Source organism: Trachemys scripta, chromosome 2 (assembly GCF_013100865.1).
Source record: "Trachemys scripta elegans isolate TJP31775 chromosome 2, CAS_Tse_1.0, whole genome shotgun sequence".
Classification (NCBI taxonomy): Eukaryota; Metazoa; Chordata; order Testudines; family Emydidae; genus Trachemys; species Trachemys scripta.
This window is the reverse complement of record NC_048299.1, coordinates 280,260,873-280,278,472: the sequence shown is the minus strand read 5'-3', so window position 1 is coordinate 280,278,472 and position 17,600 is coordinate 280,260,873. Positions and strand designations below refer to the sequence as shown.

Genomic DNA, 17,600 nt, shown 5'->3' with positions numbered 1-17,600 from the left:
CGAGGGGTTGCCAGCGACCAAGTGTGGGCAGGATTTTAAACTGAAAAAGCCCCTACCACAGCACAGCCCTGTAGTGCCATGCTGGGGCATAGCCTCCGTAGGAGTGATGGGAATGGTGTCATTTTACCAGAGAGGGCATGCACATGGCTTCCTGCCGGGGACCTCCCAGCCAAATCCTGACACTCAATCCTGGCTGGTTTATTAGATTTCACTAGATCGCAGTACTAGATAGTACAGCTGAAGCACTCACGTGGCCAGGCAGTACAGTAAGTCTGAATTCCCAACTGTGCTGTGTAACCGGAGCTTCTGCCCCAGCTGACATGCTGCAGTCTAGCCAGTGCTCTCTGGGCTAGTGGACTCTGCCTGAGAGAAGCATCCCGCAGGCTTTGGGCTGCTCAGAACTACACAAGATAAGGAAGGTTGGGAGGGTGCATGCAACAGGCTAGGACAATGCGCGGCCTCTGCCAGCATGAGACAGAAGCGATAGAAAGCAATCATGTGCAAATCTATGCGGTCTCAGTGCCGCTTTCCAACTCTAGGGAAGTAAAGCCACTTGCAGCCAAGCCGGCCACAAGCTTCACTTTCCTGTCTCACCTAGTGTGACCTGCAGCCAGGCCACCTTACAAACAACAAACAGGAGAAGAGGGAGCCTGTTTTACTGCAGCCCCACATCATGGGGCCAGTGCACACAGTTTCCTCAGCGAAAGCATCTCGTGCCTCACTGAACGGAAGGTGAGACTGGTTACCTGTCCTGGCACTCCTCTTTCTGGTGTCTCTCCAGCAGAGAGCGAGGAAATTGCCGCATGCAGAAGCCACACTCGGATGGCAGCTCACTCACTGCTTTTTCCACAGCCAGGTTTCGGCAGCATAGGCTCTTACTGATCTCACAACGGCAATTGGGGCACGTAGCCTGTTCCTCCTTCAGCCGGGCATCTGCTAGGAGGTGGATAAAACAGCCAGCGCACATCAAGTGACCATTAGTACACTGTGAAGAAGGAAAGGGAAACGAAGCTTCAAAGACCTTGCGGGAAATGGCATACCAGAGATTCACTCTACACCTCCGACAGGCTTGCCCTCTAGTCTCCCTTATATTTTGATTATAAACAGATGTCATTTTTGCTGCATACATATATGTACTGTTGCTCTCTGGTCCACTGACATGTTAGACAAGAGAGCAACACAAGGAGAATTTTTTTTAAATGCACCAATGTGCGAAAGGCGTCAGGTAAACCAAACTAGACCTCGCCTCTTCAATTAACACCGCAATGTTTAATCTTTAAGTAAAGCAAAGGACCCTCATTTGTTCCACTGTGATCTTGAGGGAGACACAGGAACAGCAATTCCCTGCGTAGTAAAAAGAGATGGGAGCCCATATTGCAAACTTGTCAAAACTCTTCCACATTGATGAGAACAATCCTGGACCGTACCCCTGGCAAAGATCAGAAACTAGAAAGTAGGAGACTTTCACTCCGAACTCAGCAGCACCTGGCTTCAAACCGACCAATGGGGAGGGGAGGGAAAGATGTGAAACAACATGAATTTCTGACTTGGTGGTGCCATTATCCTGGGTCTGCCCATCTTTTTACACACAAAGGACAGAACGTTAGGGGCTAAATGCCAAGGCTGGATTTCCCCCCACTCAGATAATCCTGTAGCCTGGCAGAAAGACTTACTGCTTTCGCTTTGTTTAAAGATGGCACAGCTTCAAACCGGGAACAAACAAATGACTGACCAGTCAAAGACCAAACATGCGGAAAAAGGCACATGGTACCCAGGGTTTGGCCAGCCAGGCAGCGCCATTTTTACTGGCACTGTTCTTGTAGCTCGACAACAGAAAGTGAATGGCACTCCCCCCACCCCCATTCCGACTGCTTTGTAACAGCCTTGCAGGTGACACCCCCAGCCCCGAGGAAGGCCTGCGTTCTCCTCTGGCACAGCAAAAGGACAATAGCTCATTTCAGAACAGACAATTTTACTCTTCCTTTATTCAAATGTAGACTGAATGGAATCCAGGCAACCTCTGTATCGCATGCTTAACTCACAGCGATTTATGAGCCTTGGAAGACAGAGGAGACTGACGCCTGTTAGCACTCCTGACCACTATCAAGTTTCGGTTCACACACTTTCCAACACGCTGGAGCCCTACTACACCAGGAGACAGCTATTTTCAGCACTAGGTCAGTTAATTATTGGTTTCCTTGGACTGATGCTGAAGACAATTTAACTGCTTGCGTAGACAGGATGAAACTGTTTTCAACACCTTTACAAAAAGTGTTTTTGAAAATAAAGTTTCTTGAGTCTGAACCCAGCCAAAGAGCTTCCGATAAATTGTCCCTTTCCCACCTGACTAGGAAAGTGAAACCCACAGACTGAGCCATGCGCTGCAACAGTCATTATACAAATCACACACAGCACAGAATACTGGCCCTTACGTCAAAAATAAAACCCCACAGGCTTCTACCCCTGAAGCCAAGGAGACATCCCCTGGCCAGTCACACTGCGCCCCTTATCCTCGATGGGTGATGGAAACATCCCAAGAGCAGAACCACACCCCACCACAAACCACCTATTTGTGCAATTCCGCACAATGGGAGGACGTGTCTTCTTGACCTCATTTAGCGCTAAACTTAAGCCCCAAGGCATGAGGGCTGTATAGCTGCATTGTTCCGTCTAGAGCAAGCCAGATTTCCACCAGTGTGTCCTACAATGTCCACAAAGAGCGCGTCAATTACCACCAAACAACCAAAAGCAAATTGTATGTTAACATGTTAGCCGGGCAAGGTGAACCATAAGGGGAGTCTAGTTTTCACCTCAGCCTGCAGCACTTGGAAAGTTGGAACCCGTTAGTTAGACTGGGATAACCAACACATTGTAACACACCTTCTATCCCAGCCCAAGAAGGACAGCCTGTCCTGAGGAAGCCTGTGTTCAAACTCCACTTACTGAGTCTTTGAAGAGAGCAGATTCCAAATGTTCACACAAGTGTTTATACTAGTGTGACGTTGCACTCCATATGTTTTATGGAAATATGCTTAGGAGTGTGAATATGATGTAACTGGAATACGCTTTATGCAAAAGGTCTCTTGTAAGGTATCCTAACAAAGGTTAAAACTACTGAAGATGTTCCTCCTATTTGTATGCATGTGTCCTTCTTATACCTGAAGTTAGAAATATGAAGGTCCTATTGTAATTATGCAAAGTGTGGGCCATTAATGGTGGTTTAGAATCTTGATGGCTGCTATTGACTAGGACAACTGGTTGTAAATGGTTTATTTACCTGCAAGCCTTCCTGTGTAGGTGTGGGCCAACCCAGGAAGAATGGAGACTAGGGGTCTTACAGTGATATGTGACCATGTCACCTAATACTGGAATCCATCTTAAATCTGGTACTTTTCCATTTAGAAGGAGGGGTGGGGACCCAGAGAGACAAATGATTCCCGCCTTGTGCCAAAGCTATAAAAGAGGGGGAGGGAAGCAGGACAAAGGAGGCTGCCAGTCATGAAAAAAACCCTGCTTACCACCTGAGATGTCTGCGGGAACTAACAAGGACTGTACCAGTTGAAAGGATTGGGTCCAGACTAGGAAGAAGTCTAGTCTGTGAAAGAAGCTTATTGGAACATCTCTGAGGGTGAGATATTACCTGTAATAAGTTTCTTAATGTATTAGGCTTAGACTTGTATATTTTTGCTTTATTTTGCTTGGTGAAATACTTTGTTCTGTCTGTTATTACTTGAAACCACTTACATCCTACTTTTTATACTTAATAAAATCACTTTTGTTTATTAATAAACGCAGAGTAAGTGATTAATACTGGGGGAGCAAACAGCTGTGCATATCTCTCTATCAGTGTTACAGAGAGCGAACAGTTTATGAATTTACCCTGTATTAGCTTTATACAGAGTAAAAGGGATTTATTTGGGGTTTGGATCCCATTGAGAACCGGGTGTCTGGGTGCTGGAGAAAGGTAACCTGCTGAGCTGTTTTCAGTTAAGTCTGCAGCTTTGGGGGTGTGGACCGGATCCTGGGTCTCTGTTGCAGCAGACTAGCATCTCTGGCTCAACAAGACAGGGTTCTGGAAGTCCCAAGCTGGCAGGGAAAACTGGCTCAGAGGTCATTTCAGCACAACAAGTGACAGTCCCAAGGGGGTCTCTGTGACCAAACCCGTCACATCTAGGATGTGGCATCGTTCTATGTAGCAGCAAATCCAATTGGCTATTTCATTTTTACCAGGCTATTCTGGAAATCAAACTGGTGCTGTGTACTTGATATGGGAAAGCTGCAGCAGAAGAAGGTCCCTAAGAGCTTCCATGCAAGTCACCTTTCCCTGAACAAGCGTATCATTCATTTGATCCATTTTCAGAGAAACATCACCAGCATGGCTTGCAGTAGCAAGATCTACACTTCCTCTTTGCTGGTCCTTTGCTAGAGATCTGAATTTCAGGCAGAAGCACAGGACTGAAATGAGCACCAGTAAAAAGGTTAGCAGGAACCAATACAGACAGCACCTTTCTGAGAGACAAGTAAAGTAAAAAACACAGTCACCTTAAAACAGGTACGTTTGAGCCACTGTGTCACTTCAAAAGTTAAATAGCTGGAGGTGATCCATATTCATGAAATAACAAGGCACCAACATTCCCGTTAGGCAGGCTCTAGGATTCCTCGGCTGGTTTTATGTTTGGCTACAGAGTCTAACGTGCTTCTGTCCATAACTGGACTTTTCTTTGCAAGTCCCTGCTGGTTCTTTCCTTCCTCTTTGCCTTACGTGTAAAAGCTTATTTGTAAAAAATAAAGTTTTACCAAGTCCAAGACAATTAAAGAGACTAAAGCCTCTCACATGCAGTGATCCTTGGAAGGTTGAGGAGGGAGTAACATAATTGCATCTAGCCAGGGCTCAATCGTATTCGACCCTGAGCACTGAGATTTAGAGAAATTTTATTAGTGCAAGTCCTAGTGTAAAATTCCTTAGACTAGCAGAGTCGTGTTCAACTGACCCGTGGCTAGTACTCGGAAGACTGAAAGCTCTGGTAGAGAGAGCTGTCCTGTACAGAAGGGAAACGGAAGAGCTACTACAAAGCAACTATTCACCCATTGTGTAAAAACACACTGGAAAAAACCAAAATCCAGCTAGTAAGATGTTGCACTACCAGTGAGACAGCCTCTATCCCAGCACTACTGGAGAGCTGCCATGTTACAATTCTGTGTTTTCCTTCGTAAGTCAAATTCCCTTAAAGAGATTTAGCCTACGTGGAAAATTATTTTAGACAGGCCTCCGGCGCCCAGTGTCAAGCAGTCTCCAGAGTCGGTTCTCACCTACCCCTTGCTCTTACGTGTTATTTATTATCACACAGGCACCTAGAGCCCCACCAGAGATCAGCGCCTCGGTGTGCTGGGCACTGCACAGACAGAATAAAAGATTGTTCCTAATCAAAATACACCAGACAGACATGGAGTCAAAAATGGGTGTAATTTACAAGCAGAGGGAACCGAGTGACAGTTCAATGGCATGTTAGTGCCATGATTTATTTTCATATAAAAATGAGTGGGCTTAGTTTGTCCTCCTTTATTTTTCTTTATTATATTAAGTGTTTCGCAAGGGGGTTGGGAGAGGAGGGAAGGCACAAAGGGGTCAGCTGAATGGCAAACCCCACAAAGGCAGGAAGAGTGGGCACTGAGGCCAGGGAAGGATGGAGGGGACCCACGCAGGGCAAGGGGAATGAGACCGAAATGAGGTCCCAGCAAGCAGCCAATCAGCAGAAGAGAAAGACCGTCCTTTTGGGTAGGCACTGTAGTTAGGAGACTCTGGAGCTCCGATAACAACCAGCTGACACAGCCCTGATTCTATTCCCCCAGTGCAAACCAGGTCGGAAACTAGCAAGTCAAAGGTCACAAGAGACAGAACTGGTTTCTCCAGGGTGTCCGGTGCTTCTTTTCAAGCAGACACATATGACTGCATTCTAGCCAGGCCGTGGGTGCTTGGATTCGGCGGGTTTGTAGTTTAATTACCTGTGGCAGGGCAACCCTTACTTACCGCCCAGCCCCAGCCCAGGGAAGAGAGAACAACTCCCAGATAATTGGTTTGGGGTGGGGAGGGGGAGAAGCCTGTTTTAACACGCTTGTAAACAATCAGATTACCAGTAGCACTGGAAGCCTTGCATAGCCTGACAGCTAGTGCCCGAGTTCCTGCCCACAAGTAGTTTCCTTGTGGTACAAACAATATGAAATTCACTAGTCTTCGTGAGTTTCAATCTGCAGCTGCCTCCAGTATCAGAAAACATTAATGCAGGGGAACAATGGCACAATCAAGCGGACAGTTATTACTGTGCAATTTCATCATCCAGGCTCATTTAAAGCTGTCATGTATGCGGCTGCAGAAACTGATGGCTTCGCTACTCCTCCCCACTTGGCAAAGCATCCCAATTTCCAGCAACAGGATGTTTTTAAAACCTACCCCATCCTGGGTTTTGCATCATTGCCCTTGGAAAGATGAGTACCACGGCCGATGACATTGAGTGACCAAATTCTAAATCCCAGTTTGTCTGCCTCTGGCCAGTTTTCCAAGTCTAGAGTATATGGACTCTCAGATGAGGACTCTCCTCTGATTGTCAGGGTGCTGATAAGGAAGTCACAATGTTTCTACACAAAGTTTAGTTACAGATTTACCTTTGAGGGTCATTTTTCCTTTCTGCCCTGACTTTCCATAGGAAAAAGTACCTGTCTCCTAGACTCTGCTCACTACAACGTGCTGCTGGCTTGTTCCATACGAAAGGCAGCAAAGACACTTCTCAAGCCATGGCCCACATTCCAGAAAACATAAGGGCGTAACTAGGGCAAATGTTCTAAAACCGACATCCACAAGAGCTGAGGAGGTACAGGCCAAAGAGTGTCATTTGCAACAGAAATAAGGGAACACGAAACCTTTCCAGCCAAAGCCCCCAAATTTCCACTGGGGCTAAAAACGACAAATTCATCTTTCTCTGCATCAAATGAGAACCAATCGACTATCCGAGCCCTGCTCAACAGCTGGTCAGTTTTGCATCAGGTCTTAACATGCTACCTCATCTTCCTTAATGTACAGGCCTCTGTGTCAGCAAGGTGCTTCTAGGTACTCGTTCTGATGTAAAAGTGACCTACAAATACAAGTTGTGCCTGTGACCTTTTTGCTCCTGGGTAGTAGATAAAGGGCTAACACTGAAACTTTTCTGCTTGTTTCTTACATTAGAAATATTAGGAGTCACCATTTTCTCGAATCCGTCAAATCATGGCAGATTGATTTAAATCAAGGTGATTTAAATGGCAATTTAAATCATGATTTAATCACCAAGTGGAAAGCCTCGATTTAAATCATCCATTTTAATCAATTTTTCCATTTGTACTTCAGTTATTTTCTAAAGAAAGGTGCATTCGCACTGGTTAATATAACCGTTAAACCATGCTGAATTACAACTAAATAGAACATCTTTTTATTACTCGGAGGGTACATTAGAACAATATATAATTATTTAAGCAATTGTATAGCTTAATATTTTCAGATTCTTATTAACTAATTGTACATTTTAGTATGTTAGAAAATAGTGAATGACATATTGCTTAACAACTAGATAATTCATTTTTTGCTCATGGCTTGTGTCAAGCTGCATTAGGATGGTAACTATAATTTAATTAAACACACAAAAAATCATATACCATTTATTTTTGTTAAACAAAACAAGCTCTTAATGTAGTACATGACCTGCTGTGCCATATTTATAAAGACTGACTTCAGAAGTTACATCTTTCCCCCCATTCTTTCTTTATATAGAAAAGCAGCCTTTAACTCAAAGTTTTTGATAGAGGCCCATGTATTCAGCATGTTCATTTAACTGTTTTAAGAATTATAATAAATTGGGGCCTCAATGTATTTTGAATTAAATTCAGATTTCAGTTTCAATACATTTATTTTTTAAAAGAAATAAACCTTAGAATTTAAACAATTAGAAAATCTCATTTCAATTTTTTAAAAAAATCTGAATTTATTTATTTTATGTTTAAAAATCATTGATTTTCTCCACCCTGCTCTAAACACTCTTTCAGCAAAATGTTGGTGGAAGTTTTCTCAGCACTCACAAGGGAAGGGGGTTTGGATCATTCACAGAGTTTTTCTCCCTGAGATTGTTTTTTTGTTTTGTTTTTTAAGTTGTAAGCGCCCTGACTAAAAAATCTATTTCTTTTCCCGTTACCCTGAGCTCAGTCTCACCTTGTACTAACCCTCATTCCAATTCTCTAATCTGCCAGCAAAACCAGGGAAGCTGAAGCTAAGTGCTGACAGCTCTAACACAGAAAGACTAGAAAAGGACCATGCTAAGCTTCAGAGAAAGGTGAACGCACAACATAATGTGAAAGAGTTCAACATTAATAAATGCAAAGTAAGGCACATTGGAGGGAAAAAATCAAACTACTCACACACCATACAGGGTTCTAACCTATCAACCAACTCAGGAAAGGAACCCGAGCATCAGTGTAGACAGATCAAGGAAGAGTTGAGCTCAAAAAACCCCAAGATACGAGCATGTATAAGGAGTGGGATTGCGTATAATCAAGATAACGTTATAACGCCTTTATATAAGTCAATGGTGAGGCCTCGTCTGGATATTGTGTGCAGTATGGGTCATCCCATCTCAGAAAGGATATTGCAGAGCGGGAGGGAGTTCAGAGAAGAGCAAAAAAAACTGTTCAGAGGCCTGGAAAATCTCTCCTGTGAAGAGTAGCTGTTACCTCAGAAAGGAGACTAATAAGAGGGGACGTGATAAAAGCACATAAAACGAGTGGTCTAGAGGAGCAGTTCTCAATCAAGGGTCCAAGGCCCCTGGGGGTCCACAAGCAGGTTTCAGGGGATCCGCCAAGCAGGGCCGGCATTACACTCACTGGGGCCCAGGGCAGAAAGCCAAAGCCCCCACACCCTGAGCCCCGCCACCTGGGGCTGAAGCCTAAGCCTGAGCAGCTTAGCTTCCTGGGGCTCCCTGTGGCGTGGGGCCCTGGGCCACTGCCCTGCTTGCTATCCCCTAATACAGGACCTGGCTTGTAGATGCAGAAAACCAGTTGTTGTGGCACAAGTGGGCCGTGGAGTTTTTATAGCATGTTGGAGGGGCCTCAGAAAGAAAAGGGTTGAGAACCCCTGGTCTAGCGGGTAGACCGGGAGCTGATGGTCTCCATCTCAAACACAAGAATAAGGGGACAGTCAACAAAATTTTAAAAAAGGTGGGAAATTCAAAACCCATAAAAACTCATTGTACAGGACAGGGCCAAGAACATAGCAAGGTTCAAAAGGGAGTGGACAGTCCCACGCATAACACAAGTATCCAGAGGAATAGGAGTTAATGCTTCCACCCTGAAACGGATCTGTAACTACTAGGGATTAGGACAAGACCTAATGTGGGGAGCAAGTTATCCCACACCTGCCTCATGGGAAGTTTCTTGCTCCTTCCTCTGAAGCATCTGCTACTAGCCACTGTCACAGATACATACTGGACTAGATGACCTCAGATCTCATGCAGTCTGGCAACTCCTACGTTCCTAAAAAGGTGACCCCATCAGGCCTTACATGTCATAAATCAGAGCAGGGAAAAAACCACTATTTTTTGCAAGCCACTTTTGGGTTCACGAATACAGAAAAACGTGTTTCACAAGTCTCTGCAGCTCCACTGCGTTCAGAGACGGGATCGTGTAACTTACTACAGCTTCCTGCTTTCACGAAAAGCATGCAGCATCATGACCTATAACCGCTCACATGATCTTCTCAGGGAATGGCGTCTGAGTGGAACCAGCCATGTGGTGCCTCTAATCCGCTAGGAATTCTACACTGCAGCTGAGCAACGGGACACTGCTCTGCTCTAGCCGGCATCGCTCTCTGTCTGTGACTTCCAATTCAAAGTTGTCAGGAAATAAAGACAAAGCAGCCCCGCCTGTGTGGAAGATTGATCCCCAAGAACAGAACATCACACAAATGGAGAAGGAGCAAAGACAGAGAATACCCCTACGTACATCCCAAATACTCTGCGAAAGGATCCTGCTGGACCACGCCAGTGGAGCCAATGTAAACAGGGAGAAGCCAGTCGCTCTGACCCGCTCCAACAAGGATAAACCATCAAGATTACCCTCAACCCCATCCAATAGGGTTTTCCATGCCACTTACATACATGGCCACAGGCACAGTACAAGAACCTGAACACTTTGCAAGAAGTTTTCTAGATATTTGTAGCTATGCTGCACAACCGGTTGGCCTCAATTTCTACAGCAGGACATTGGGAGAGACCTAATGATCCATACACATGGTAAGAGGTGTGGTTCCCAAAGAATCATCTCTGAACCTCCCCCATGCCCTCAGGCTGCCCCTGTGCACAGTGGGGTGATCATTGTGCAGCTGGGTTGTGGGGTGGGCTTGTGGCAACAGAGGGGGTAGGTTTGAAAGGCCCTGTGGAAGTAAGCAGGAGTCTCTGCAGCAGGACTTCGGGGTCTGGAACTCCTTGCCAGAAGAGAGAAGACTGAGCCCAAGCCTGACTGTTTAGGACAAGAGCTGAAGACACCTTTCGGAATAACCCACCAATCCCAAGAACGGTGCGTGGCAAAGCAGGCGCTCAGATACCATGGTGACAGCCTCAGAACTTGGACACGGCACCCCCACTGAAACGCCCACCACTAGGAAGGTAAAGGGCGTACAACGAGCACGTCTGCAAACGAAACGAACTCTAACACTTGCATTCCAAGATGATAAGCTCTTTCCACAATCTCCAGGCACCCGCAGCCAGTCTCCCTGGGCAGGAGCGTGACAGAAAGGCTGCTGCCCAGGAACGCTTTAGACAAGCGAAATCTATTCTCCCCCAAGTCATTCAGTCTTGATATTAATTGGAATTTGAGTCTGACAAAGCAGTTCCCGTTGATCACTCAAGTTGCTGGGCTCGTGGACAGGGATGGTTTGGACGGATTCGGAACATAAGCTCTAGCTATGCACCCAGAAGAGAAGGGCAGAGCCTATCCCACCCTGTGCTCACGCCAGCTGATCGAGTCAGGGGAGCTTCTCTTCCACCTTCCAGGAGAAGGCTTAAAACCCGTGAAACTGTGACATTCCTGCTAATCCCAGTGCGCCACGTGCTCTTCGTTCCTTCCACACCAACAGCTGGGGCAGAACAGTGCAAAGAGCTCAGGGCAGGATCTAGCTCTCCACGGGTACGTCAAAAACATTGGGAACTGTGGAGCAGCTTGCAAAACTTCAGGCAGCTCAAAAATCACAAGGAGTTTGGGAATTCTCAAAGGACTTACTCACCCCAGGGTTCAGAGCTAAAGTGGAACATCTACCAACCAGGGGCAGCGCTCTGCAGGAGGGGCGGCACTACCAGGCTCAGATGGAAGTTTCCAGAAAGCCTGGAAACCTTCAGCAAACCTCAGAAAAAGTTTGACTTTTTTTTTTTTTTACACAGTTGTGGGAAAGGCAAGCGTGCCGGAGCTCAGTGACCCTGCACTGTTCATTATGCAGTGCAGCCCAGCAAGAAACTGCACAGAGGTCAGCAGCTGCACAATTTATAGTAACAGTAAACCCACAGGACAGGGAGGGAAAGCCAGAATCTAGGTACACAAGTCAAACATGACCACAGCCCCATGAATAATGTGATTATTGGCTGCAAAAATAGCCACATCACTCCCCTTTTAAATACATGCTGCCTAATTATACTACAGGAACTATGCTTCTAGTTTTGTAAAAGAGTTTCTAGTCCTTTTGGTTGGGGAAAACAAGCCTTGAAGTAAACCAGATTTAAACTCCCATTCTATCTGCGTGGGTCTGCAGACAGCCTAGAACAGCTATGACAAAGGGCACGGGTTAACCCTGGCTAGAGCATTTTAGGATAAACATCAACCTAACACATTTCTCCATTGCTAAGTGCAGTGATGGGGCAAGGGCTAAGAGAGCAGGGTGAGGAATGAGGAACAAACCTTCCCCTCCCCAGCACATTTAAAGTCACACCCACCCTTGCGGGAAAGGGAAACATACACTGGAGTGCTGAGAAACAGCAAGAAAAAAACCTCAAATGCCTACTGTGTTCCACAAAACCCCAAACAGACGCCTACCTCCCTCACTTCTGGACACCCAAAGCCACCACGTATTGACCCTCTTCAGAAGACAGCAGAGAGCTTTCAAAGCACCCAGCTGCCTCCCTTCCCCAGTTTCTGCAATTACTGAAAATTTGTATGTGGCGCAAAATACATTTGTTATGCTACGTTCACACAAGAGACGCTGTACTGAACTGGCAGCAGGGCCATGGTTCCTGGCCTTCTGCTGCAAAGCTTAGATTGACTGGGCTGTGGAGGACACAGGATGATTTAAGGCAGAAATAAACAGTTCTGTTCACTCCCTGATGAGGCCCCAACCAAAAAACTGCCAAGCTACCCACCAGCAGTAGACTGCTCTACTGCCTTATGCAGCAGGCATCTGTGACTAAAGATCCCAGGACTACAGCAAACCCATGTGCAAGCAGGGCTCGTTAAGAACCAGCCCTGTCAGAGGTATGGCTGGGACTGTCAGAAGCCAAAGGCAACTCCCATCTTTTCATGTGCGCTGTATATATACCTACCTACCGTATTTTCAACTCCATGCGTCCGATGAAGTGGGTTTTAGCCCACGAAAGCTTATGCCCAAATACATTTGTTAGTCTCTAAGGTGCCACAAGGACTCCTCGTTTCTTTTACTGGTACAGACTAACACAGCTACCACTCTGAAACCAGAAGCCAAAGAGATGCTCCCAAGTACCACTGAATTTCAATGGGAATTGAGTGCCTCCCCCCAAAAAGGATCCTTTGAAAACTCCAGGGCAATAGTTAATTGGTGACTTGGGGAGAGGGGATACCTGACCAATGTAGTTATTTGAAGGGGGTAACCACTGAAGATGGAGAGAGGCTGGAGCTGGTGATCTGCTCCCAGCAGATCCTGGGTGACTTGTGACAGTTATTTGGAACGCCTGATGGGTGCATTCCAAGGCCCCATCTGTGCTGCTCTCTCAGGGATTCAAGTACCCCCCCGTGTCCCACTAGCCCTGCTGTCCAGGTCCACCTCAGCTGGACTACTGCCCCTGCCCTCCAGTGGGGAAACCTCTAGCTGCTGGAAGGGTGTGGAGGCAGTTCCAGCAGCATCTGCAAGAACAAGCCAGAAGCATGCAGCAAGCATGCACCCACTCTCTCCAACACCGCTGGGACACGACTGCTCTTCTTGGAGGACGCAGGTGCAATCCTGATGTTGGCTCCAGACCATAAGCCACAGAGTAGTGGGCTGAGATGTTTAATAGCAGAGATGAGGATCAACAACTGCACGCATTCAGAATGAGGAAGCAAACCCACCCGGCCCCACCGCTAGAACAGACCATGACAAGGAGAGTTCCCCTCCCCAGAGAAGAGTGAAGATTGCTCTTGGAAGCTGGCTACACCAGCTATCTCAGTGGTTCTCAAACGTTTGTACTGGTGACCCCGTTCACACAGTAAGCCTCTGAGTGCGACCTCCCCCTTATAAATTAAAAACACTTTTTTATAGATTTAACACCATCATAAATGCTGGAGGCAAAGCAGGGTTTGGGGTGGAGGCTCACAGTTCATGACCCCCCCCATGTAATAACCTCACAACGCCCTGAGGGGTCCCAACCCCCAGTTTGAGAACCCCTGAGCTATCTGGTAGCCAACTCCTCAGCACAGTCAGTACACCCCGGCAAACACTCCTGTTGGAGTCCTGCAGGGCAGTACGCGTACTGCTGAAGGGGTGTGTGATCAAGGTGGCCACCAGGCCAGAGCCCCTGTTGGAAGCCATAAACCTCAACTCCACCCAGCAGTTTAACAACAGACCAGAGATTCTCAACTTTCATGTGCAGGCACAGGAAGGCGATTCCCATTGTACATTGATGGGGTTGCTGTTCGTGTGATGCGTAGGGACACTACCCCAATCACACAGCAACTCCAACGTATACACAACAGATGGAGATAGCAGGAGCACGCATGAGACAAAGCAGGCTGAGAGCACTCCTGACCTGCCGTGGCAGTCCCACAACTAATGCAACAATCCCAGATGCCTGTATCACATTACGTAACAGGCAGAAGAGTTCAGTATCAAGGCAGCCGGACTGGCATTAACCAGTGCAGGCAAAGTTACCTGTGAAGCGGTTAGCACAGACAGCACGTGTCAGAACAAACTTTTAAACTCATGAGGGACTGGTGCACACATCCATGAAGTGAATAACTTAAGTAGAGTTTATTCTATGGGGAGATGGAACTGGGTTTTTGTAAGCATTAAATGGTCTTTATTAGTTGTATGGGGAAAAGTTCATGGAGGTGCTGTACTTTTCACAGATGTGGGCTTTATATTCTAGTACAAGGGAGCTGACAGAGGATTGAAATGCAGGTGTAATGGCACTCAACAGTAATTGTGATGTGTAAAGTGTACAAGACTTATTTTCAAAAAAGTTTATTACACACAGGTAAGCGCACAGACCTGCCCCAGTATCAAAAAAACATAACCTGCATGAGAGCAAGAGCACTTCTGCCGGGGGGTGTTTGCTTTCAGACATTTCTCTTCCCCCTCCTCTTGCAGAAGAGGTTGGGAGGATGCGTTAGAAGGGCAGAGTAATAGGTAGTATCCTAATTTGGGGCTCACAAGCTATCAGCTTCCATCCCGCTTTGCCTCCAGCATTTACAATGGTGTTAAATATATTAAAACGTTTTTTTTAATTTAGAAGGGAGGGGTGTCACGCTCAAGAAGCCTGCTGGGTGAAAGGGGTCACCCGTACAGAAGCAACGGGGAGGCGGTTCTTTGGCCAGGGTCAAGGTCAAAGCAGCAGTCTCTCATTTTGTTACAGAACTCCCAGTGGGCTCATCTGTCCTCACCGGGCATCTTCCTCGTGCTCCATACGCATCACGGCCTTGTCCTCCTTCCTGCACTAGCCCTGACTTTCCAGGAGTTTTCCAAATTTCGGGTCCTGCTGGTCAGTAGTAGCCCTCCTCTTGCATGCCTGAGACTGGAGCACTCAATGTAACTATTAACTGGTGGGATTTTCCTCTTCCCACAGCTCATATTTTTAAGTGGTTCCAAAATTAGAATGCCATCACCCCCACCCCGTACCTGCAATGGGATGTCCAGGCTGCAGGACTACCATTTAAAACAAGGTGAGTTGGTCGCAGCCACAGCCCATCAATCCCATGGACTTCCCTGCTTACTTAGAATCCATTACCCTTCTCACATACTGTGGGGAAGGAGGGGCGTTAGGTTAGTAAAGAATGAGGCAGTTAAGGGGAAGGGGTGGGAGAATAGGGTGGTCACTTCATTAAATAAAGACATTGCACCATGATCCCTAGGTGCACCTTGGAGGCAGATGGCCTGATAAGTACACCATGTAATAGCAGTGTTTTGCCCCTAGTGCTCACTAATTTTCTGATGTGGAGGTTTGTTTCTTTAATGGCTTCCTGTCATCTTAACAAGAAGACTGACCCCATGGCACAGCTCAGACAGCAGCCCACGAAACAGGAGCAGGGAATGTAGTGGGGAGATATGCCCCTGTTGCGCAGTGGCTGCAGAGCCTGTGGGTACTTTGACCCTATTACAAACACCATGGGCCAGAATGTGCCCAGTTCTTCCATGGACTTGCACCATAAGGCCCAGCTGTACAATAAAAAGCTGCAGGCCTGCTACAGAAGTGGTTTGTCCCCCCACTTCCTCCTCAAACTTAAATACCTCAGCTGACATCTCAGGATTCTTGATCCCCCCCAAAGCGATCCCAAAACTCAATCCTCTCCCAGTCCCCATCTCCTGGTGTACAGAGGCTCCCTGAGCAGAGTTCTCACGCTGAAGCCATAAGGAAGATGGTGATAGGAAGGTAATGGCGTTGACATTTACATTTAGACTTCCGTAAGGATTTTGCTTGGTGCTGCATGACATTTGGTTAAAAACAAGAATACAAAAACCAGCATAATCTCTCATGAATCGGAGTTCAGTGGCCCAAGAACTGGCTGTAATCGTGAACAGGAAGTCATCATCAAGCAGGTGTGTTTCTATAGGGGCCCAGTGGGATCAGTTCTTGGCCCTACGCTGTAACATTTTAGGGACCTGGAATTAAAAAGTCATTAGTAATAGTTTGCAGATGACAGAGTGGGCAAATAGTAACAGAGGACAGATACAGAGCGATCGGGACCTCATGGTAAGCTGGGTGAAAAAAAAAAAAAAAAAATGCAGCATTTTGATACGGCCACATGTAAAACAACAACTAGGAACCAAGAATGTAGGCCACACTTTGCAGATGACACTATCCTGGGAAGCAGTGACCCTGAAAAAAGACTTGGGGGTCAGGGTGGATAACCAGCTGAGTGAGATCTTAGTCCAACACTGTGGCCAAAAGGATTAGCATAGCAGGCTCAGAAGAAGAGTCAGTCCCTGAGCTGGTACAATGAGCAAGTTTCCCACTGTGAGCTAGATTGGACCTTAAGACCATTTGCCTTTTAACAGCAGCACTGCCTGCTGCTCCTGCCAACGCCCATCTCGGCTAGTTGTTCAATTCTCTGGCTGTACACTACTGCAGTGGTTCTAATTCAGGACCCATTTCTAAACCTTGATGGCCTGTTGCAGCCCAGACCCAAAGCTCCACCCCTATGGGGGCTCAGAGCTACGATTCCAGACACTGGCCATCTGGGGAACACTTTCCACCAGCAACTGGAGGGAAGGGCGATGAGCCAAGACACCCGCAAAGAAAACTGCCACCCCCAGCATAGGTAGGGATTTGTAGGGCAGAAGAGTGTGTGGATGCAATGGAGGGGTGGTGAGCCAACAGCTCCTGAAAATACAAAGTCCATGGGATGCAGGGGTGGCGAGTTCTGTGGGTAAAGTGGGGGCTGGTGGAAGGAGTTGGGGACAGAAGGGGCTGGGGATATTGTGGGGAAAAATCTAGGGGAATGCCAGGATGGGTGTTATGCTGGGGGGGGGGGGGGTTACATTGCAGGCTCAGGCTGGGGGCAGGACAGGGTGTAGAGAAGATGGGGTGTCATACAGGGTTGCAGAGCCACTCAGGTTTGGCCTGGCCTCCCTAATAGGGGGGGTGGGGAAACTGGCCAGGTCAAACTTGAGTGAGTGGTTCTGCAACCAATAGAAGGGAGGCTGTGCCAAACCTGGGCTGCACCACAACCCATGCGCCAAGCTGACACACCCAGAGCGGGGAGTTAAGCCCTGCCAGACCCTGCGACCCTTTGACACTTCTGCCACCCAATTTTGGGTTGTGACCCACAGGCTGAGGACTCTACACCAAGGTACTGCATATGGCTGAACTCAGTTAGCCCTCAATGTCCTCCTCCAAGAGGAAAACAGAGGAAAACGAGAGTCTGCCCCGAGCCAGCTGGCAACGCGCTTCAAGGACATACCCGCAATCCCTCAGTGGGGTCTTGTCACAAACCAACGCGTTCACTGCTGTGAAGCTAGCAGGCAACTGAGCTCCAATGCATGAGGTGCTATTGGGGTCTTCTGGCCAACCTGACCCTTAGGTCAACAGAGTTCGGAAAGTAAACAAGCGCCCTGCAGGATGGCTATTTGCACCCCTGGGTCTATTAGCAGTGAG

The 17,600-nt window shown here is 47.2% G+C and overlaps 1 protein-coding gene across 1 annotated transcript in view; it reads right to left on the bottom strand.

The window, feature by feature from the left end:
• Nucleotides 1-17,600, bottom strand: part of CYHR1 (cysteine and histidine rich 1) — an 84,843-nt gene that overhangs the window by 12,034 nt on the left and 55,209 nt on the right. The window contains exon 2 of the mRNA XM_034763765.1: nucleotides 747-985. Coding sequence (XP_034619656.1) covers nucleotides 747-967 — 221 coding nt within the window. The 5' untranslated portion in view covers nucleotides 968-985. The remainder of the gene's footprint in view (nucleotides 1-746; nucleotides 986-17,600) is intronic.